Below are 20,997 nucleotides of genomic sequence, written 5' to 3'. Positions count from 1 at the left end.
TGGCAGGATTTGGCCCTGGGCCTAGCCCTGCTGAGCCTGGCCTGCATCCCAGGCTTGCAGTTGTGATTTATTTTTGGCACTTAAGCTTTCCGTCATCAGTTAGCAAAACCCCAAAGAAAAGCACAGGATATCTTACTCCGGCCACAAGTGTCTGCTCAGGACACAGCTTCAGCCTTCTGTTATCCCTTCTCCTCCAGGGGCTCTGGGACCTTTGGGATTCTTCTCACATTCACTCAAGGGCCTGCCAAGACTAACAGGTGAGTGGCCAAGCAACAGGTGGGAGAGGGAGGCTGCAGGTAGAGAAATCAGAGCTCCTGGGCCCATTAGGCCCATTTTTCTTCCCTTCCAAATGCAGATAGGCCTGGGAGTGTGGCCACACCGATTCCTGAAACACTGCCGGGGAGTCTCTGTACACAGTGGCCCTGATGACTGCTTTCCAACTCTAGCTTTGGGGGAAGGCTTTTATGTTCCTAAAAGACCCGACCACCCACTCCTATTTGGGAATCTTCTCCAAAGGGGCTTGGGAAAGATGTGAAAGGCTGATGGGCAGTGGATAGGAACACAAAGTTGGCTCTGCTCAGGCCTCCGAGCAGAGGGACACACACAACACACACACCAGAAAAGGTGAGCGCAGCAGGACCTGGCCCACTTGGTTGTCAGGGAATGGCCTCCTGGCATGGGTCCAGATATACCCTCTGCCCATGGAGGCCTGGGGAAGGGAGGAGCCTGGTGCTGCTCAGTTTCGAGATGCAGGAATGCCCATCTTGGGAACTTGGAAGGACTTGCCAGAAAAGGGGCTTGTTTGGGGGAACATACTCTCCCGGGCTCTGTTGGTTGCTGACGGGGCAGAGGAGACCTTTGTGCAGTCCAGCCCTTGCTCCTGGCAAGGAGACTGTTGTTATTCTAAGCCTCCCTCTGGTAACCAGGCACCCAGTAGCAGGGACACCAGGCCTTCTGGAATGGTCAGCCTGGGTCCTAAGGCAGCCAGGGCTGCTGGTTGGCTGGTCAGCAAATCAGCCTCCCTGAGAGACCAGGGTGTGATAGATGTGGGGTCAGAGGCAGCTTGTGCCCATTCTCTATCTTCCCCTCTTCCTGTTGTCTGCACCTGTCAAAGCCTGCACCTGAGGTAGGAGCCCAGTTCCCTGGTCAAGTGGGCCTTCTCGGCTCCCTAGGTACAGGCTCGACTTTCCTGACTATACTGCCCCACACTGCAGAAGAGCCACACCGGCTCAACAGTCCTCCCCATTGTTAGGTAGGACCCTGGACCACAGGCTTCCCTACCCAGCCATGGACTCCCATTTTAGGAGCAGTATCTCCCACACCCGAGCACAGAGGGCAGAGGTGATGGATGCATCCTAGGGGAGGTCACAGTCCAACGGAGATGACAGCACACACTGGCAGATTGTTCCAGAGGCTGGGCCGGGACTTGCCACCCAGCTCTGCATCCCTTAGAGCACCTGGCTCTGTGCTTGGCCAAGCATAGGCATTATGTTCTACAAAATGAAAGATGGGATGAGTGGATGAGGGAGGGATTACAGAAGCCCTGGCTGTGGGCAAAGCAAGAGAGGAGCAACGAGAAGGGCTTCCTGAAAGGAAAGGAGGCATGATGAACAAGGATCAGAATGCAAGCACCAAGTCAGGGTTCTTGCCTCTTCCACAGTTGCAGAAGAAAAACAGGACTGGTCTAGTCTCCTTCAAAGGCAAAGTAAATTGCACATTAATTTGCCCTCTGTGGTTTAGCTTGGCTCTTTCTAAAAACAAGGATGTGCTGGCCTCTCTAGAGCTAACCTGATCTCTTGCCCCAGGGCTAAGCCTGGGCTTGGCCAACAATTTGCTAACCCCATCTGTGACCATAAAGAGCCTCAAGTGTCCTGAGGATCACAGGAGCATTAGCTAGTGGGAAGAAGCAAGCTGGGCTCTTTCCAAAGCTCCCAGCAGAGAGGAAGAGAAGTCACAGGGAGGAAAGGTGGTCATCACTGGGGGACCAGAAGGGGCTGGGCAGTCAGAGGCAGCTGGATTTTTTCACTAATATTTATTTTGAACATTCATTATAGGCCTGTCCTGTGCCAGAAGGTATAACGATGAATGAGAGCTGGGCACGGTGATCAACACCTGTAATCCCAGAGACTCAGGAGGTTGAGGCAGGAGGATTGCAAGTTGAAGGCGAGACTCAGCAACTTAGCAAGGCCCTAGGGCCTTAGTGAGATCCTATCTCAAAATTGAAAAATCCTTGAAAAAGGGCTGGGGACATGGATCAGTGGTGAAGCAAGCCTGGGTTCAATCCCCAGTACCAAAAAAAAAAAAGAAAAAAAAAAAGAAAAGGGTGAATGAGAAACAGTTCCAGCTCTCAGGAGCACACCACCAATGTCAGGAGGCTGATGGCTTCTTTCTGTTCTCCTTTAGGGACCCTGGGACTCACCCTGAGGAGCTACTATGACTCGGGATGAGGGGCTGCCAGACACTCATTCCACACAGGGCTTCTACGAGAACTATGAGCCCAAGGAGATTCTGGGCAGGTAGGAGCCACACTGTCCTGAGGAGTGCGTCTGGGCTCCAGCAGGCCCTGTGGGCTGTGCCATCTCTGCTAACCCTGAACACTGACCCGTGTCCATCCCCTAAGCACTGAACCCTTGGAGAATCCTTCAGCTTAGGGGCCTGCCCTCCTGAATCCAGGACAGGAAAGAGGAATGAGATCAGAGATGTTTCCCGCAAAAGATTCCCAGGTGCTGTTGTTCAGCACATCCAAACCTGGCCTTGGGCTGGGGGTTAGAGTCAGGAATCCTAGGGAAGGCTGTGGCCCGGGGAGGGTACCCCTTCTCTCTACCTGCTGAGGAGGAGCACTGAGCCTGCCTTGCTATGCCCAGCTCTAGGAAAATCACCCCTCTGCCTTTATTTCTTCACCCCATCTCCCCCCAAAACTCACAGGGATTTGGGGAAAGTGTGAATTACAAGGGCAGAACATCCTGGTCCCGGCCTGGACCTGGGACTCCCTTGGGATAGGGTCCCTTTTGTCACCTGTGCTCTGCACGCTAGGGGAGTCAGCAGTGTGGTCAGGCGCTGCATCCACAAGCCCACATGTCAGGAGTACGCTGTGAAGATCATCGATATCACCGGTGGAGGCAGCTTCAGCCCCCAGGAAGTGCAGGAGCTGCGAGAGGCCACACTGAAGGAGGTGGACATCCTGCGCAAAGTCTCTGGACACCCGAACATCAGTGAGTGATGGCCCCAGGCCACAGCAGATACTCTGCCAGGATCCTGCTCTGAGAGCCCAGGAAGGGCCATGTGACCCACTGAGTGGCTGCCCAGACTGAGGGTCTGCAGCCTCAGGGCCCCATGGCTTGGAGTCACCAACCAGCCCTTCGCTGCCGACACCAGGGTCACAGGCAGGGCTGGAGTGGGTAGGGGTGGGAAGGTGGAGTGTCAAGTCCCGGGCCTGCCCACGTCCAGGTTGACTTCCTCTGACCACCAGCCTGCTCCCTCCACGTTACCCCAGCTTTCATCCCCCGTGCCCCTGTACCCTGCCCCCTGCTACTTGAAACCAGCTAGATGTTTCCATTTCAGTACAACTGAAGGACACTTATGAGACCAATACCTTCTTCTTCCTGGTGTTTGACCTGTAAGTACCCAATCCTGTAGCCAGCCACACCGGGGCCTGCTGGAGAACCTCCACTCTGACTCCTGCCCAGGCTGCCAGGCTTTGAAACCTGGGTCCACCACATATGGGCCAGGTGGTTTTTCTCAGTATTGGTCTTCTTATCTGTCTTATGGGAGCAATATTGGCACCGTGCTTGGCACAACGTAAGTGATACTGATTATTAACTGCAGTGACAGTTGTGCTGGGGCCACTCCATATTTATTCTAGACATGGAGGACATGGCAATGGAAGGGCCAGACCAGGTTCTGACTTGTAGTCGAGTACATGTACATGCCCATAAGGCACAGCAAAGGGTTAGGGGGACCAGAACTTCAGGCAGAGTCTCCAGGAGGTGACTTGAGTAGAGGTGTAGGGGGAAGGCATGGAAGGACCAGAGCAAAGGCCCCAAGCAGGTCTGCAGCCAAGGGAAGAGCTGGCTCGTGGGCCCCATGGCCGGGATCTGCAAGGCCCCCGAGTAGGGGGAGTGAGCTTGTGCAGAGCAGCAGGATGTGAGGCTGGAACCAAGGAGCAGGTGCTGCAGGCACTATAGCCATGATAACCCTAACCCTGACTCTCCCCAGAGGGCCTGGTGCACCTGGGCAGGTGCTCCACCATGGAACTGTTGGTTTCTGATGAGGATCCCAGTGGCAGGATGTGGGTCAGCAGTGTGGAGGGCAGAGGCTGCATCCAAGATGTGGTTCAAAGGTCAATACCATTAGTATCAAGATCACCCCTTTGCTTGAGCTCCTTGTCACTGAGTGTCAAGTGTGAGCAACACAAAGTACTCTATGAACTGTGTTCAAACTTGTCATCGTCTTTGTTATTAAAGCTTCCCAGGGAAGGGAATGCTCTGCTCCTTGTTCCCCTCCACTGCCTTTTTACTGAGAATGTCAACCTCTGCAAAAACAAGTATGATTTCTCCATATGCAATAGTTTTAGGGACAGGGGTTACTTGAGAAATTATTCAAGTAAGTTATGTATTGCTGAAATATTTCGCATTGTAGCTATATTATGTTCAGTATTATTTTTTTAAATTTTTAATTAATTAATTAAATTTGTGGTGCTGGGAATGGACCAGGGGCACTTTACCACTGAGCTACATTCCCAGCCCTTTTCATTTTGTATTTTGAGGCTGGGCCTCACTAAGTTGCCTAGGCTGGCTTCAAACTTTCAGTCTTCTTGCCTCAGCCTCCTGAGTCTCTGGGATTACAGGTGTGTGTCACCACACCAGGCTTACTGACTTACAGTAACAATTTAGCCTCACATGTAAGTATAAATACATGGTTAGCTCCGGGAAGGTAGAGTCCACTGAGGTGCCATGCATGGCCCCCAGTGTTCACTGGCCAATCATTGCTGCTGCTGCTGATAGTGAGTTCTCCTAGTATCTTTCAAATGAACTAAAATGATAGAGACTGGGGCTGGAGGTGTATCTCAGTGATTAGAGTGCCTGCCTAACATGTGGGAGGCCTTGGGTTCAATCTCCAGCACTGGAAACAAACGAGGATAAAGACTGGATTCACACATTACCTTTTAGGAACACATTACAGGTACTGTGTAAAACGAGGCTCACCTCTGTAAATTATAGGTCATCTCAAAAAGACACCCTTTCCCTTCTCAAGCTGCCAACCAAGCTGAAGGTTTTCTTCCTCTCTGTGATGCTGGCCACAAATCTGTTCCTCCATTCACTCTCCTCCCCATGGGGATCCCTTGACCCTTGGAGGGGTGGGAAGGAGGGACAGGATGAGCCTTTTCCTACTTAGTCTCTGCAGACTCTCCGAAGACCCCTCCAGACTTGGCCAGCTGCCGCTCTCCCCAATCTGCAGCACCTGCACCATCCTGTCCCACCTTTGGGGGTAGCTCAAATGTCTTTAACCTTTGAAGAGGCTGCTTGGGGAATCTATTTTTGCTGGTGCCCTCAGGAGCCCTCAGGGCATAACTAGATCATTCTAGCAGAGACCCTTTCAAGATCCTCCCAAGAGGTAAGGAGATTGAGTGGCAGTTCTTGACCCTGTAACAGGCAAACCTTCCCAACATTCAGTGTTGATTCCTCCCATTTGTCTCCTGGGAAAATTCCGGATACTCGAGTCCTTCTGATCTGCACCTGGAACCCTGGGCTCAGGAGGCCTTTCAACCTCCAGCTTTGATCTGAGTTCTGACAGGTCCCAGCCTATGATGGCACTTCCATAGACAGGGACCCTGGCACTGGTGTGCATCCCACCTTTCCAGCCTCCTCTTTTCTTCCAATTCTTGCCAAATTCTGTACTCACTCCCCCAGTTCCTCTCCCCAGACTTGGGTCCTTCAGGAGGAGTGGCAGCCCATCTTGTCCCTCTGGGAGCAGGGTGAGGGGTGATCTTGGGACAAGCATGACTAGAACCTGTTCCCACAGGATGAAGAGAGGGGAGCTCTTTGACTACCTCACTGAGAAGGTCACCTTGAGTGAGAAAGAAACCAGGTGAGGGTCTGTCTGCCCATCTTTCCAGGCCCTTCCAATGTCCTAGCAGCACAGGTGTGAGGTCTAGGAGGCATGGTGTGCCCTGTCTCAGCTGGGAGTGTGCACTGCTGTCTTGGTGCCCTGCCTCCCTGGCTGGGTCTGGACCCTCCCAGCCTATCCCAAGCCCTCCTCCCTGTGCTGGCAGTGTGGCTGGTATGTGAGCTTTGCTCTCCCTGCTACTTCTTGACCCTGCAGAGTAGAATAACATGGGGTGGAACGCGGTCTGTCTTATGGAGTGTTTGATTTGTGTGTCTACAAAGCACCAATCAAACATAAATACATGAGTGAAAGGAAGACATGTAGAACAGAGGACAGAGGACAGAGACTAGGGTGGGGGAAGGGTGGGTAAAGGGGACTGAAATGGAGTCAAATTCCATGCATGTATCATTTTGTCAAAATGAGCCCAACTATTATGTATAACTATAATGCTCTAGTAAAAGAAAAAACACAGCCAATTAAAAACTTTAAAAAGGAAAAAGAAAGGAGCAACATATGTGCCCACCCTAGAAAGATCATGAGAGCCCTGCTGGAAGTGATCAGTGCCTTGCACAAGCTCAACATCGTACACCGGGACCTGAAGCCTGAGAACATTCTCTTGGATGACAACATGAATATCAAGCTCACGGACTTTGGCTTTTCCTGTCAGCTGCAGCCGGGAGAGAAGCTGAGAGGTCTGGTGACATGCCAGGGGCTCAGGCTCTCTGAACTCTCTGGTCCTGGTCAGTTCTCCAGGACCAGAGAGCCTGGGTTTCTCCCTGCCATTTTCCACTAGAATAAAGTCCTGCCAGTGGAGGGCTAGGTGCCTCTTCAGGTTGAGTCCTCCTTCCGGGACTGTGCTGAGCCAGGTTGCCACTGCCTAAGCTCCAGGCTGGGATGGGTAAAAGGGAACCAAAAGGCAGCCCTTGGGTCTGTGTGAACCCTGCCCCTGCCCTCAGCCCTGAAGTTGGCCAGTGTTAGGCCAACCCCAGTCCCAGCCCCACTTCCCTTACATCTCCACTATATCTTTGGCCTTCCTCTTCTAAGTGCCCTCTGCTGGCTGGTCCTGACAGTAACTCTTCTGCAGAGGTCTGTGGGACCCCCAGTTACTTGGCCCCCGAAATCATTGAGTGCTCCATGAACGATGACCATCCAGGCTATGGGAAGGAGGTGGACATGTGAGTGCAGGAGGTGGGGAGGGAGGAGGGACCCATGGGCAGGACTAGGTTGGAACAGAGATGCTCCCTCTCCTTCCCTGATGCTGCTAGGAGGGGCAGCCAGCCCTCCTGCACTCACCTGCCCATCTGCTAGGGATAACAAGCTGCCCTTGCACAACCCAGGTGGAGCACAGGGGTCATCATGTACACCCTGCTGGCTGGCTCCCCACCCTTCTGGCACCGGAAGCAGATGCTGATGCTGAGGATGATCATGAGTGGCAACTACCAGTTTGGCTCCCCGGAATGGGATGATTACTCAGACACCGTGAAGGACCTGGTGAGAGGCCAGGACTCCAGGCTCGTCCAGCATGGCCTGGGGAGGGGTCTTCTGATGTGCTGGGGGGGTCGCCTTGGTGCTCAGCTCCTCTCTTCTGTTCCCTCAGGTATCCCGCTTCTTGGTAGTGCAGCCCCAGAACCGCTGCACTGCGGAGGAGGCCTTGGCACACCCTTTCTTCCAGCAGTACGTGGTGGAAGAGGTGCGGCACTTCAGCCCTCGTGGCAAGTTCAAGGTATTGTCCTTCCCTTGACTTGTGGCCCTAGGGCAGGTGCTGCTGCTCCTGAGGTCTTAGCCCCAAGACACCTAGGGGCTCTCACATCCACACTGTCCAGTGCATTGCTCCTCACCTGGGAGGGTTCCAGCTCAACTCCCGGCTGCAGAAGAGCATGGCACCTGGCTGGTTCTATGGGCCGGGACTGTGCAGGGCCCAGTGGGCCGCTTGGGGGACACTCTCAGCGTGGCCCCTAGGCAGGATCGCTCTGATAATGCTGGCAGGCTGGGGATGTGGGGGACTGCGCAGGGCCCAGTGGGCTGCTTGGGGACACTCTGAGTGGCCCCTCGGCAGGATCACTCTGATCATGCTGGTGGGCTGGGGACCTGCGCAGGGCTGGGGTTACCCTAGGGGAGCTCTCAGAGCAGGTCCTTCGCAGGTCATCGCGCTAACCGTGCTGGCTGCAGTGAGGATCTACTACCAGTACCGCCGCGTGAAACCGGTAACCCGGGAGATCGTCATCCGCGACCCGTATGCGCTGAGGCCGCTGCGCCGCCTCATCGATGCCTACGCTTTCCGCATCTATGGCCACTGGGTGAAGAAGGGTCAGCAGCAGAACAGGGCCGCGCTCTTCGAGAACACACCCAAGGCCGTGCTCCTCTCGCTGGCCGAGGAAGACTACTGAGGGACGGTGGGGCAGGCAGCCATGAGACCCCGCATTGGCTTGTGTGCGAGGAGCACCAGGGCCTGGCTTGAATCCTCGGATGCAGGCGGCTGTCCCTGCAAGGCCTCCGCAAGTCGAGCAGCGTGTGCGTGTGCACCGCATACAGATAAATGTAGAACAGGTGTGGTCTGAAACAATCACGAGTCCTCCTGCTTCTCCAAGGCCCAGCCTGCACCATCCCAATTTCCTTCCATGGGGAGCCAGGGTTACTGACAGTTGAAACCCTTCCTAGGGGTGCCAGGGTGAGGATCAGCCAGGTGTGGTGGCGCACACCATGATGCCTGCAACTCTGGAGGTTGAGGCAGGAGGATGACAAGGTCAAGACCAGCCTGGGAAACATAGAAAGACCCCTGTCTCAAAATAAATAAAGAGAGCTGGGGATGGGGCTCAGGCAGGCGTAAAGCAACCCTGGGTTCGATCCCCAGTACCAAAAAAGAGAAATATCTGAGATACACAATTGCAAATTTATTGATGTGGTGACATCTGATGACATGGAGCAGGTTTTTTGCTAGGGATGTTTTTAGAGGCATCAGAAGCTCCTATACAAGTAAGATATACAATTAACATCAGAAGGGAGCCAGCACAGTGGCAGGCAGCTCAGGAAGCTGAGGCAGGAGAATCATGAGTTCAAAGCCAGCTTCAACAAGAAGCAAGGCTTCACACAACTCAATGAAACCCTGTCTCTAAATAAAATACAAAAAAGGGGATATGGCTCAGTGATCAAGGGCCTCTGAGTACAATCCCTGGTACCAAAAAACAAAACAACAACAACAAAACATCAGAAGGGAAAGCTTCTGGATTATTTGCTTTGTGACTGCCACAATGCACAGCTTCCTGGTAAATTATTTAAGATTGACACTGGGCCCAGCATGGCAGCACACTTGTAAAGTTCAAGGCCAGTCTGGGTAACTTACCAAAATCCTGTCTCAAAATAAAAAATAAAAAGGGCTGGTGTATCTCGGTGGTAGAGCGCCTGTAGGTTCTGAGTGTGAGTGTGTGAGTGTGAGTGTGAGTGTGTGTGTGTGTGTGTGTGTGTGTGTGTGTGAGAAGCCCATTTCATTAAAAAAAATTTTTTTTAGATGTTGATGGACCTTTATTTTATTCATTTATTTACATGTGGTGCTGAGAATCAAACCCACATGGTAGGCAAGTGCTCTACCACTGAGTCACATCCCCAGCCTAACCCATTGCATTTTTACAGATAGTTCCTTGAAAGGAGCAAGAAACACTATAGGCAGATAAAGGAAGCATTTTCCTTCTACAAAAATCTGCTGGGAAAACAGCTGCCTTAGAAAATTTTGTGTTGAGGAAATGTCAGATCTCTCAATCAGGGAGAAAGGGAAGGTAACAGATTTACAAATGTTTTGGGAACTGCACTTTGGAGCCCTCTGTTCCAACAGTTTTCCTATCTGGCCCTGTATGGTCAATGCTTGGCCTCCAGGGGACACCCAGCTCCCAGTCACTGCAGTCAGGCTCCTTCCCTGAGACAGGGGCAGTTCTCAGAGGGAGAGCCCACCCTGCCTTGGGAAATGCCTGCTGTGGAAGATGGGAAGGGAGGGGAGGGTGTCCCCGAAGCTGCAGTTTAAGAGCTTAGGGTCAGCTGCGTTTGGAATATGGCCAGGGAATGACCTGGGTCTCAGGGGAACTTTTCTCCTGTCCATGCTGCCAGCAACTCACAGCTCCCCGGGCAGGCGGCCTGCTCCTGAAGCACAGCGGAAGCCCAGGTTGTCTGAGGCAGAGTCCGGAGTGTTGCCCATCCTGCCATCAGAGAAGGGGAGAGAAGCCTGTGTTGAGAGGGGCTGGTGGCCATCCCACCCTTCCTGCCCACCCCAGGCTTGCTGAGGCTGGTGTGTCTGAGGCCTGCAGCAGCGTGGCCAGGAGAGACCTGGTATAAGGGCAAGTCCTGGGTGAGAACCACTCAAGGGGTGTGGGACAGAGTAGGGTATGCGGAGTGGCCCTGAGGGATGGCACTGGAGGACAGGGCTTGGCTATCACTATAACAACCTCCACTGTGGGGGGTTAGAACAGCATAGCCCCAAACCCTGTAGGCACGGAGTGAAATGGCACTGGGGAGGTTACCCTCCCCAGCTTTCCTTCACATGCTACTTCCCCTGCTCTGCAAGGCAGGATGTCAGCATTTCCTAGATACAGAATCAGAGGCCAGGAAGGCCATGTGTATGGTAGGAGGCGGGTGGGGCAGTCAGCAGAAAACCCAGATTCCTGCTCCAGGCCTTCCTGGTTCTCCACTACTTTGTTCAAAAGAGAAAGGCGAAGAAAACCCAGAAATTTCAAAGCATCAAATAAACCTCGGTAGCCTTGATGTCGTGAGGCCACAGACAGCAGACTCTAAGACCTTAAGGAATCCAGTGGAAGAAGCTGCAGAGGTTATCAGCTAAATTAAACCTGCAGATGCTGAAAGAGGGTCCTGGAAGGGGGTTCAGGAACTCTGCCAGCCAGGTGCCACCACTAAACATCTGTGTGAAATAAGGAGGCCCCAGGACCTCCTGAGCCTTTTTTTTCTTGATTGTAAAGCAAAGGATTATAAAAAATGATTTTTCATGTGCCCATCTACTTGGAGAGTCAGTAATTCCATGTCTACCGGCAATGACCTGATGTGGCCACTCTACCCCCATCCCCCTGCTCCCACCTGCTTAGGGAGGATGAGAGGGATGCCCATATAGTTAGTGGGCCACACAGTCCCCCCTGGGGTGGTGAGCTAGCAGGAAATGCTACAAGTTGCCCCAGGCCCCTAACTCTTCTTGCTTGTTCCTGTTCTGTGCCCACAACCCCAGCAGAGGCTGGTGCCCAGAAGCAGCACCCACATCAGCCGCCTGGGCTCCTGCAGCCAGGACAGACCCCCGGGCCCTGGCTGCTGAGCCGTGTTCCACAGGACCAAGCTCTCACCTAGTGGTGACCCGGGCCCGGTGGTTGGCAGAACCATCAATGGTGTCGATCCAGGACGCACCCCGGAGAACACGCATGTCCTGGCCAGTGGCCCGGTAGGGTGATGCGGTCCACTCCCACACATTGCCCATGAGGTCATAGATCCCTGCAACATAGTAGGAGCATCAGCCAGGCTGGGAAGCACGAGATCCCCCAACCCGTCTGCGGCCTGGGGAGAACGGGCAGCATTAGGACCATCAGCAACTCGGGAGAGAGCCTACCGTAGCTATTCTGTGGGGGAAAGGCATTCACCGGCGAGACTCCGTGGAAGCCATCCTCAGCTCTGTCACCCTTGGGGAATGTTCCCTGGTGGGAGAAATTAACCCTGAAGGGTCTATCAGCCTATTCCAAGACAGGAAACCCTGCCTGGAGGAAAAATCCACAGTCCCCTTGCTGCAGAGCTGGCCCAGAAAGGGGCTGGGGCCATAACCTAAGGCTCCCCTCAGGCTGGGTCAGGAAGAGTGCATTTCTGTGCCCACAGTGGTCCACGTCCAGCCTGTCCTCCTACTGTTGGCTTTCAGAGACCTCCTGCCCTTTGCCTTGATACCCTCGCGCTGTGGAGCTACTGGGAGCGGCATTTCCCACTCTCCTCCAGGTCCTGCACCTGCTGCCTTCGCAGGACCACGGGTACCCCCCTGAGCCTTCTCCCTTCTACCACAACAACCTTAATGCCCTCTCATCCACCCCACCCTACTGTTCCTCTCTCCTACTCTTTACAAGAAAAATCCTTAAAAACATGACTGATGCTTGCTGTCATAACTTGTTGAGGTCTGTCACCTTTCCTTAACCTGGGGCGTGGTTGGCACCACTGCCTGTAAGCAGCTCTCACACCAGGAGGGTGACGGTTGGTGATCTGTTCAGCGCCACCATGCACTACATCACTTACACTTCTCTCCCTTAATGTGACTATCCTCAGTGCCACGTGTTGCCTCCCTTAAAAACTCAGCAAAGTGGCCAGGTGCAGTGGCACACATCTGTAACACCAGCTCAGGAGGCTGGGGGAGGAGGATCACAAGTTGGAGGCCAGCTGGGGCAACTTAGCGAGACCCTATCTCAAACAATAGCAAGGGCTGGGGTGTGGCTCAGTGGTAGAGCACCTGCCTAGCATGTGCAAGGTTCTGGGATCCATCCCCAGCACCACACAGACACACCAACAAAAACATAAATAGGCGGGCTGGGGATGTGGCTCAAGTGGTAGCGCGCTTGCCTGGCATGCGTGCGGCCCGGGTTCGATCCTCAGCACCACATACCAACAAAGATGTTGTGTCCGCCGAGAACTAAAAAATAAATATTAAAAATTCTCTCTCTCTCACTCTCCTCTCTCACTCTCTCTTTAAAAAAAAAAAAAAAACAAAAAAAACATAAATAGGTCATTATAACTGCAGGCCCTCTTTGATGCTTTTCCTAACAGGCTGGTGAGGAATCCCCCAACTCTAGAGCCTCCAGCCATCCTCTAAAAGGTAGATGCCTGATGACTCCCTGCTGGGAACAAACCTGGGCCTTGGGAGCCAGACAGGGGCTCCCCTCCTGTTTTCAATCTTTACTGACAAGAACACCTGACCTGGGCTGACCCTGAGCCCATAGACTCCCCCCTGACTGCTGATGTGCAGGTTATCTGTGTAGATGAGGCAGCACCTTAGCCATATGGCCCAAGCCTGGGCTCAGGCTAGAGTCCACCCTCCTCCACCCTTCCACATTTGATGAATTATCAAACCCTATCCACCTTCTCACATATGCTTCTCCCATTTGGCTTCCTCTTTTGATCCTGTTTCCACTTAATTTGAGAACTGATGATCCCTGGGCCACTTCCATAGCCTGGGACTCAACACATCCCGTCACATCTGCAGTTCTACCTCACCTGCTCCTGCACAAGTCAGCCTCAGTGCATTTCTTCCTGACTCAGAATGATGATGCTCCAGCGCACATCTGCAGCCATACACTGCGTGCCCAGCAAGCCCAGGCCTTGGATTCCTGGGTTTCGTTCCCAGAAACAAACAAGTAAACCCCTGCTGGCTCCCCATCCTGCTCTTTTCCTATCTCCTGTAGCCCCTTACTTCCTGAAACAGCCACACCTCTGAACATGCCCTGGTGCTCCCTTGGCTGGGAATGCCTGGACTTTTCACTCGGCAACCTCCTACCTGACCAGCTCCAGCGTCACCCTTTGTGGTGAAGTCTCCCCCACACCCTCTTGTCTTTGTCTTACCAGTGCAGAGTTTTCAGTTCCATCAGGACACAAGCCCTCTGAGCCCCACATTCCCTCCCATGATGCCCATCTCCTGCAGGAGGAGACTGGTGCTGCTGAGGAGGAAGTGGGTCTTACCTGCCACAGGTTGGTACGGTTTGGCTGGAACCGGTTCCCCCATGGGTAGACCTGACCTGTGAGGAGGGCCAGGACACAGGCCAGAAAGGAGAGGAAGAATTGGGAAAGAAAAACAAAATCAAACAGTGAGGGCACCTGAGGGAGCTGGGAGGTGAGGAAGAGGAGGTGGCTTACTTCTGCCCCACCCAGCCCTGCCTGGGGCACTGGCCTGACCCCCACCCCCAGGGCTCTGCAGTACCCCTTGAGGTGCTGTGATCAGGTCAACCTAGAAGCCTTGTTGCCAGTTCACATGGAGATGAGTATAGAAATAGAGAGTGCACATTGAGAGGTTAGTTCATTGGATTTCAAGCAAGAAGCAACCTCGTCCACCACACTAAGCACCTCAACTACTGATATCCCAGGTATTCGTCTGAAGAGGTGTGGAGGTGTTCAACGTGGGAAACTGCTCTGTATTATTGTGACCTTTTGCACAGCCAAGACTGACCAAGACAAAGCTATAAGCAAGTGGTGCTTTTTAATGTCAACCCCTGCTACTTTGGAAACTGTGCTTTCCCTAAGCTGTGCTGCTCTAACTAGATCTATGGAAATCTAACCTGTACCTATGGAATCTCCAACAAAAACATTAGGTCTCCTTTTCACTCAGTGTTTTCAACCATTCATTTTTTCGTGGCATTGCGCATGCGTGTTGGTCTGAGGTGGGTTAGCAATGAAACAACACAGGGAACCCTGGCCCTTCCCCACAGGGAGTTTAAGAAGCACTGCTCTAGGGAGCACAAGCTCTTCCCACCCTCAGAAGTCCCCCAGGCAGGGTGGAATGTGGAGGAGAATAGAGAAGTTGTCTTGACATCTGTACCCTTCAAGCCCCCTCGGGCAGCAAACTCCCACTCTTCCTCGGTGGGCAGCCGCTTCCCCCGCCAGGCACAGTAGGCCCGGGCGTCGTTCCAGCTCACATGTACCACGGGGAGCTCCAGTCTCTCTCGGATGCCAGAGCCAGGACCTGCAGGCTGACAGCCAGGATTAGGTGAGACAGGCTCTGGGAGCTCATGAAAGTCTGAGGAAGGCTAGGCTTAGGGGGCCTGAGTTAAGTGTTTACCACTAGATGGAGAAAGGAAGTTGGGAGAAACAGCTTGGTGAGTGAGGGACTTCCAGTTAGAAGGCAGACTAAAGAAGAAACAGGAGGGCAACAGAAAAAGAGTGGAGCAGAGGAAATGGGATTGCTTGGCTATTTCCCTGAACTCCCTGTCATCCTTTAGGACTTGATGTGCCTGGCCTGGTGGCTGAGGGATCTAGGGAAGACAGCTTCGAGAATAAGGGAAGGGGTAGAAAATGAGGAATCAACACTTACCTGCCTCCAAAATGCCTTTTCCACTGGAAGCCACCAGAGAACAGGCTGCAAAACAGAAGACACACAGTGGAAGACGCTCTGCCCAGGAAAGGCACCTTCCAATAGCCACGGGAGCAGAGCAGAGGCCTCGACTGAGATGGGGTCCCGGTGAGTTGTGGCTGGACTTTGATCAGCCTCACTGCAGGCAGGTTCCTCAAGGTGCTCTCCTGAAGCTTCAGGAGGCACCAACACCCGGTCTTTACCTGGATTCTCTCAGCTTCACTACACCAGAACCAGCTCAGGGTGAACTTCAGGAGCACTGCTCATCTGACTCTTTCTCCCCCACCATGGCCTAGGCCATGCTGACCAGGCCCCACTCCATCCCTTGGCTGCGTGCCAGGTACTCTCACCTCCATTTGCTGGGTCGCTTTGTTTCTTAGCTCACTGGAGACAAAGTCCTCAAAGACAAAGCTCCACCCGAACATCTCGGCCTCTGTCCGATACTTCTTCTCCCTGACAAACTCCCTGAAGAGAGAGTTTCGCTTGCCAACAGGGTTCCGAGCCCCATTCCTACTCACTCTGGGAAACCTCCTGTGTCCTTGACCTCAGTCACACCCCATGGGTCTCAAGAGCTCCAAAAGATTCACCCTATCACCAGGATATAATTTGCATTTAACACATATAAAAGATACTGGGCTGAAGGAAGCCCACCAAGTCCTCAGAGTGGCTTTCCCATGGCTGGGTATGGTCTGTGGACTCTAGCAGGCAGACTGCAGGGAGGACTGCACAGCGCTGGGCCAACTCCATAGGACCTAATGGCTGGTGAGCAGTCTCACATTGATACATTATCTTTGAGTGATTGTTAATTATTAAATATTAGTCTACAATGTCACCTTTGTGTTTTTGGACAATCTTAACTCTTTCTTTAGGACAAACCTCTAGAGGTGGAATCACTGAGTCCAAGGGCCTGAGGAATATGCCAATTCTTGCTTCCGAATCAGTTTTTCCCTGCAAGGTTTGTTTTTTCCCCTCCTTGGGCCTGGGAAGTGAACCCTGGGACTTGAACATGCTGGGCAAGGTCTACCTCTGAGTTGCTTCTCTAGCCCTTTTAACCCTCAGGCAGCGTCTCACTAAGTTGTTCAGGCTGGCCTCAAACTTCTGAACCACTGCCTGAGCCTCTGACGGAGCTGGGATTATAGACATACACTATACCTGGCTTTCCTGCAAGTTATTTTTATTTTGAACATGTTTTAAGTCTACAAATACGACATATTTTTCAAGAGCATAATGTTAAATTTCATTTCCTATGTTTAATTCTGAAGTCACGCACATATTAATGATACGTTTTTGTTTTCCAAACTTTCAAACAAACATATATAGAAAAGATGTATGAGAATCTCCTTGTGAAAACATTCTTTGAGAAATGACACTGTTTGGTAGTTAAATTTCCAGAGATTTGGGCTGGTACAGAGTTATTCCTTATAGCATTGCAAGGAGTAGGCTACAGAATGTTTCTGTGATTTTTTCATGTATCATCATCATACCCAGTCTTTTGGCAAGGACCAGCAACAAACAGCATTTTATAGTCAGTTTGCCAAGAAAACTTCCCAGTTCCTATAAATATGAGATACACTTCTCAGGATTACAAAATTGGAAAATACAGATTAGAAAGTCACCAAATAGTATTTCTTCCTAATTCATATTTCCATGTCCCTGTAGTTACAACTGCTAACAATACTAACATTCAGACTTAGAACTCCCTCCAGAAACTTTCAGTATTGATTTGCTGATCATTCAACAAACACATCTTGAGAGATAAGGAGGTGTTGAACCTGCTACAGGACCTCAGGGGCAAGCCACAGGGGAATAGGACAGGCAAGGTCCCTGCTTTCCAGGGGACAACATTCTGACCCATTTAAAGTAACAACTGGATTAAAAAAGACTTAGCCACCAATTATAACATTCCAGAAATTTCCCATATTTACTTTATTGTCTTCCCTCCCTCCCTTTTTTTAAAAAATAATATTTTTAGTTGTAGTTGGACACACACCTTTATTTCACTTATTATTATTTTTTAATGTGGTGCTGAGGATCGAACCCAGGGTCTCGCATGTGCGAGGTGAGCACTCTACCGCTGAGCCACAACCCCAGCCCCGCTCCCTCTCTCTTGAATATAATTTTTCTTTTCCTTTTTTCAGTATTGGGGATAGAACCCAAGGGTACTTAACCACTGAGCAATACCCCCAGTCCTTTTCATGTTTTATTTTGAGACAGAGTCTTGATAAGTTGCTGAGGCTAGCCTGGAACTTGTGATTCTCCTGCCTCAGCCTCCCAAGTCACTTAGATTACAGGTGTGTGCCACTGTACCTGGCTATAAATATTTTTTGAATATTTCATATATATATATATCTTCCCCTGCACCATCTACAAATATCTTTTGGATCATTTCTTTTACCTTACTCAAAACATGGCTTTGGGGAAACTAGGGCAACTCATCATAGCTTCTTAGATTGGGCCGGAGCTATTATATTTGACTCCTAAAACAATGCTGATTCCTTCAACAAATACAAAGGCAGGGCTGGGGATATGGCTCAATCAGTAGCGCACTCACCTGGCATGCGTGCGGCCCAGGTTCGATCCTTAGCACCACATACAAACAAAGATGTTGTGTCCACCGATTAAAAACTGAATATTAAAAAAAAATTCTGTCTCAAAAAAAAAAAACAAAAAAACCCCAAAAAAACAAAGGCAATTCAAGGGACTTCTAGCTAGTGTGACCCCTCTCCCGATCTTCCCACCCCTCATCTCCACCTCTACAGGAGGGTTCTTGGAGTGTTTGACTTTGCTGGCATTTCTCAGTTATGCTGTCAGAGGAAAATGTACTGGCTTGGGTCAGTTGGATGTGAGTGCCAAATTCGGTTCTTCCTGCAGAGAGTGGGTCAGGACTCTTGGTCCTTCAGGCTCTCCATGTGAGACAAGCATGGCAAGCCCCACAGTACCAGTGCAGCGATGATATGACACTGAACAAGCTAGTTCCTTTTAGATGTGACAAATGATTAGAAAGAGCCTTTACTTCCCCCAGAAAACACTGATATACCTGAAATCTTGATTGGTGACAGGAAATATGTCGATGGCAAAGGGTTTTACTGTCACCTCATGGATCGGCCCTTCTCCATCTCTGCCATCAGGAGCATCTGTTCCCATCATGAACTTCCCACCAGGCAGCTGGACCATGCTCGTTGCCTGTGCATTTCCTGTGGACAAGGAGGGGAGTTACCTGCAATGTATTATGCAAATGTGTTCACCAGCCAAGTGGTAATGGCTCCTCGATCACATGCACTACTTAGGCACAGCAAAAGTAAACCAGGAGCTTTAAAAATGTGGCTTTAAGGGGGCTGGGGATGTGGCTCAAGCGGTAGTGCGCTCGCCTGGCATGCGTGCGGCCCAGGTTCGATCCTCAGCACCACATACAAACAAAGATGTTGTGTCCGCCAATAACTAAAAAAATAAATATTAAAAATTCTCTCTCTCAAAAAAAAAAATGTGGCTTTAAATTCTTGTTCTGCTACTTAATTTGCTGGGAGAATTCAAGCAAATGACTCAATCTGAGATTCAATTCCCTCATCTATAAAATAGGGATATGGGTTACAATAGTGTGTCAAATGTTGGGGTTGGGAATGAAGCTCAGTGGCAGAGCTCACCTAGCACACACAAAGCCCTGAGTTGGGGTCCTAGACTCTGGAAAAACCTAGGGGAGGGGAACCCAAGATAAAATAATGTGTGGAATGTTGAGCACATGGTAGGTCCTCAGTCACCTCTTCATTTCTCCACACAACCCTTTGCCCCAGACAGCTAGGCAAATCCAGGAATTATACCCTCAAATATAACAGCACTTTCCACCCTGATCATGCTGTTTCTTCCTCTCCACTTAACACCACCAATCTTTTTTTTTTTGAGACAGTGTTATTATGTCACACGCTGTTCTCCAATTCTTGGGCTTTAGTGCTCTCACTACCTCCACCTCCTGAATGCTGGACTACAGGCTTGAATGCTCAGTATCCTCACTATCACATCATCTGTTATCATCTGTTCCAGGAGGAAATGGAAAGGACATCTATTTTGCTAGTGTACCCCTAGCAGTTAGCACAAATGTAAAATGATTATTATAAAAAAAATTGGATGAACTCCTTTAAAAACATGCTGTTTGGGGCTAGGGTTGTGGCTCAGTGGTAGATGAGAGGCACTGGGTTTGATCCTCAGCACGACATAAAAATAAATAAAGTTCCATTGACAACTAAAAAATAGTTTTAAAAAAAAGGTGCTGTTTGTCTCAGAAGAAAATCATATAATAAAAATGATCTTAAACTTATTTCACAGAAACTGGGGCTGGGGCTCAGTGGCAGAGTGCTTACCCAGCATGTGTGAGGCACTGGGTTCAATCATCAGCACCACATAAAAAATAAATAAAATAAAGGTATTGTAAAAAAATTTTTTAAAAAACTTCACAGGAGGAAACCAAGACCCCCAAAAGAGGTGACTTGATGAGCCGATTGATGGCTGAGGGTGTAGCGCAGTGGTCAAGTGTGAGCGGAGTAAGCATGCCAGGGACTGGGAGAGAGTAGCTGGCCAGCAAAGACAGGACTAGATCCAGGGTCCAGTCTCCACTTCCACAGTGCGGCTCCCAGGAGGAGCACTTCCTGGCTGAACACATTCTTCAGGATTTCCACGGAGGATATCCAAGCACTGTGCATTTCCCTAGAGTCCAGTTTCTGGCACTTCTGTCTCATCTGACACACTGACTTCATCCACTTTATTTTCTCAAGAAATATTTTTCAAGGAAAAAAGGGAGTGGAATCGCAAATTTAAAAAGTATTTAATTTAAAAATTAAAGAAGAACATAAAATTGCAGCGCCCATAAACGATTCTACCGTAACTCCGCAAACGAGCTAACTGGGAAAGCACCTGTGAGCTAAAAGGTGCCTCTGGATAGATGGAGACCCTGAAGAGCACCAGCTGGTCGTGTTCCGGCGGTCTCGCCTGCAGGCCGGCGCAGTGCGGGGGAGCTGGGCTCGCGGAGGCCTGAGAACCGGGGGCACGGCCCGCACGGAGGGCGCGCCGCTAAGGGGCAGGACCAGCACCGCCCGCCCTCCCTTAAGCGGGGCCACGGGCATGAGGGATGAGACTCCTCGTGCGCAGCAGGCGCCCCGCAGGAAGGTGAAGCAGCGAATCCCACCCCCCCCCCGTCCCGGCGCCGCGACACCCACCTAGCCCGAGCCGAGGCAACGACAGGAGCCACAGCGCCGGCACCAAGAGCCCCATGCTGAGGACGCGCGGGGCGAGTAGGGCGCGCACTCCATGGGGCCTTTGCGCACGCGCGCGCACGCCGGCTGCCGCCCGCGCATGCGCACGACTCGAGTGCCCTCGCACCAAGAACGCGGACCCAGCCTGGCGCCGGGCAGGCCGTGGCCTCCGACAGGATGTCTGCATTCCGCCATTGCCAAGACCACTGCCAGGCACTCGCGGGGACATTGTAGAGCTGTGCGCAAAGCGGGCCACAGCTTCTCCTTGGAGAATGCGGTACTGTCGCTGGCGCCAACAATTCCAGGAAGCCAAAGTACCACGAGCTGACTACAGGGGGCTTGAGTATTTTGCAAAATCATTTTAAGTTGTCAGCCTAAAAAAATTTTCATCTCATCCAGTTGCTCTCGACCACCTCCATCGGTCTTCCAGCCGTCCATTTTATCACTTTACACTTGCGCTGTTTCTTGGCCTGCAGCTCACTGGTCTTTCCTATCTACTACCAAGTAACTTTCCCCCTCTTTTGGTGGTCCTGGGAGTTGAATCCTGGGGGGTTCAACCACTGGGCCAAATCATACAGG

At 51.5% G+C, this 20,997-nt stretch overlaps 2 protein-coding genes across 5 annotated transcripts; one reads left to right on the top strand and one right to left on the bottom strand.

Moving 5' to 3' along the window:
- Positions 1 to 109: 109 nt before the first annotated feature.
- On the top strand, positions 110 to 8,950 carry Phkg1 (phosphorylase kinase catalytic subunit gamma 1). Of its 2 annotated transcripts, XM_026400335.2 has the most exons (10): positions 110 to 257; positions 2,404 to 2,516; positions 3,034 to 3,212; positions 3,562 to 3,616; positions 6,022 to 6,087; positions 6,634 to 6,797; positions 7,190 to 7,280; positions 7,443 to 7,596; positions 7,703 to 7,828; positions 8,247 to 8,950. In XM_026400335.2, the coding sequence occupies exons 2-10, from the start codon at positions 2,434 to 2,436 to the stop codon at positions 8,490 to 8,492; spliced, it is 1,164 nt and encodes a 387-aa protein (XP_026256120.1). In that variant the 5' UTR covers positions 110 to 257; positions 2,404 to 2,433; the 3' UTR covers positions 8,493 to 8,950. The 2 variants fall into 2 exon arrangements, with proteins under 2 accessions (XP_026256120.1, XP_026256121.1); XM_026400336.2 differs by lacking the exons at positions 110 to 257; positions 2,404 to 2,516; positions 3,034 to 3,212; positions 3,562 to 3,616 and adding an exon at positions 3,623 to 5,613.
- Positions 8,951 to 9,710: 760 nt separating this feature from the next.
- Positions 9,711 to 20,481, bottom strand: Sumf2 (sulfatase modifying factor 2). Of its 3 annotated transcripts, XM_026400439.2 has the most exons (9): positions 20,383 to 20,481; positions 18,216 to 18,372; positions 15,529 to 15,643; positions 15,140 to 15,184; positions 14,648 to 14,798; positions 13,795 to 13,850; positions 11,696 to 11,780; positions 11,436 to 11,580; positions 10,117 to 10,289 (listed from the first exon to the last, which is right to left on the bottom strand). In XM_026400439.2, the coding sequence occupies exons 1-9, from the start codon at positions 20,435 to 20,437 to the stop codon at positions 10,205 to 10,207; spliced, it is 894 nt and encodes a 297-aa protein (XP_026256224.2). In that variant the 5' UTR covers positions 20,438 to 20,481; the 3' UTR covers positions 10,117 to 10,204. The 3 variants fall into 3 exon arrangements, with proteins under 3 accessions (XP_026256225.2, XP_026256224.2, XP_026256226.1); XM_026400440.2 differs by lacking the exon at positions 11,696 to 11,780 and having other exon boundaries at positions 9,711 to 10,289; XM_026400441.2 differs by lacking the exons at positions 18,216 to 18,372; positions 20,383 to 20,481 and adding an exon at positions 17,730 to 17,802.
- Between the last annotated feature and the right edge of the window lie 516 nt (positions 20,482 to 20,997).

Source organism: Urocitellus parryii, chromosome 9 (assembly GCF_045843805.1).
Source record: "Urocitellus parryii isolate mUroPar1 chromosome 9, mUroPar1.hap1, whole genome shotgun sequence".
NCBI lineage: Eukaryota > Metazoa > Chordata > Mammalia > Rodentia > Sciuridae > Urocitellus > Urocitellus parryii.
Note: the sequence above shows the minus strand (reverse complement) of the source record. Positions and strands in the feature narration are given on the sequence as shown.

What these genes read in the sequence shown, in the direction of transcription:
- Phkg1 (XM_026400335.2), top strand. Translation starts at nt 2,434, where the DNA reads ATGACTCGGGATGAGGGGCTGCCAGACACTCATTCCACACAGGGCTTC. An exon ending in CCCAAGGAGATTCTGGGCAG is followed by an intron (nt 2,517 to 3,033) that starts GTAGGAGCCACA and finishes TCTGCACGCTAG; the next exon opens with GGGAGTCAGCAGTGTGGTCA. An exon ending in GCCCTCGTGGCAAGTTCAAG is followed by an intron (nt 7,829 to 8,246) that starts GTATTGTCCTTC and finishes GGTCCTTCGCAG; the next exon opens with GTCATCGCGCTAACCGTGCT.
- Sumf2 (XM_026400439.2), bottom strand. Translation starts at nt 20,437, where the DNA reads ATGGGGCTCTTGGTGCCGGCGCTGTGGCTCCTGTCGTTGCCTCGGCTC. An exon ending in GTTGCCTCGGCTCGGGCTAG is followed by an intron (nt 18,373 to 20,382) that starts GTGGGTGTCGCG and finishes CCTTGTCCACAG; the next exon opens with GAAATGCACAGGCAACGAGC. An exon ending in CGGGCCCGGGTCACCACTAG is followed by an intron (nt 10,290 to 11,435) that starts GTGAGAGCTTGG and finishes CTCTGATGGCAG; the next exon opens with GATGGGCAACACTCCGGACT.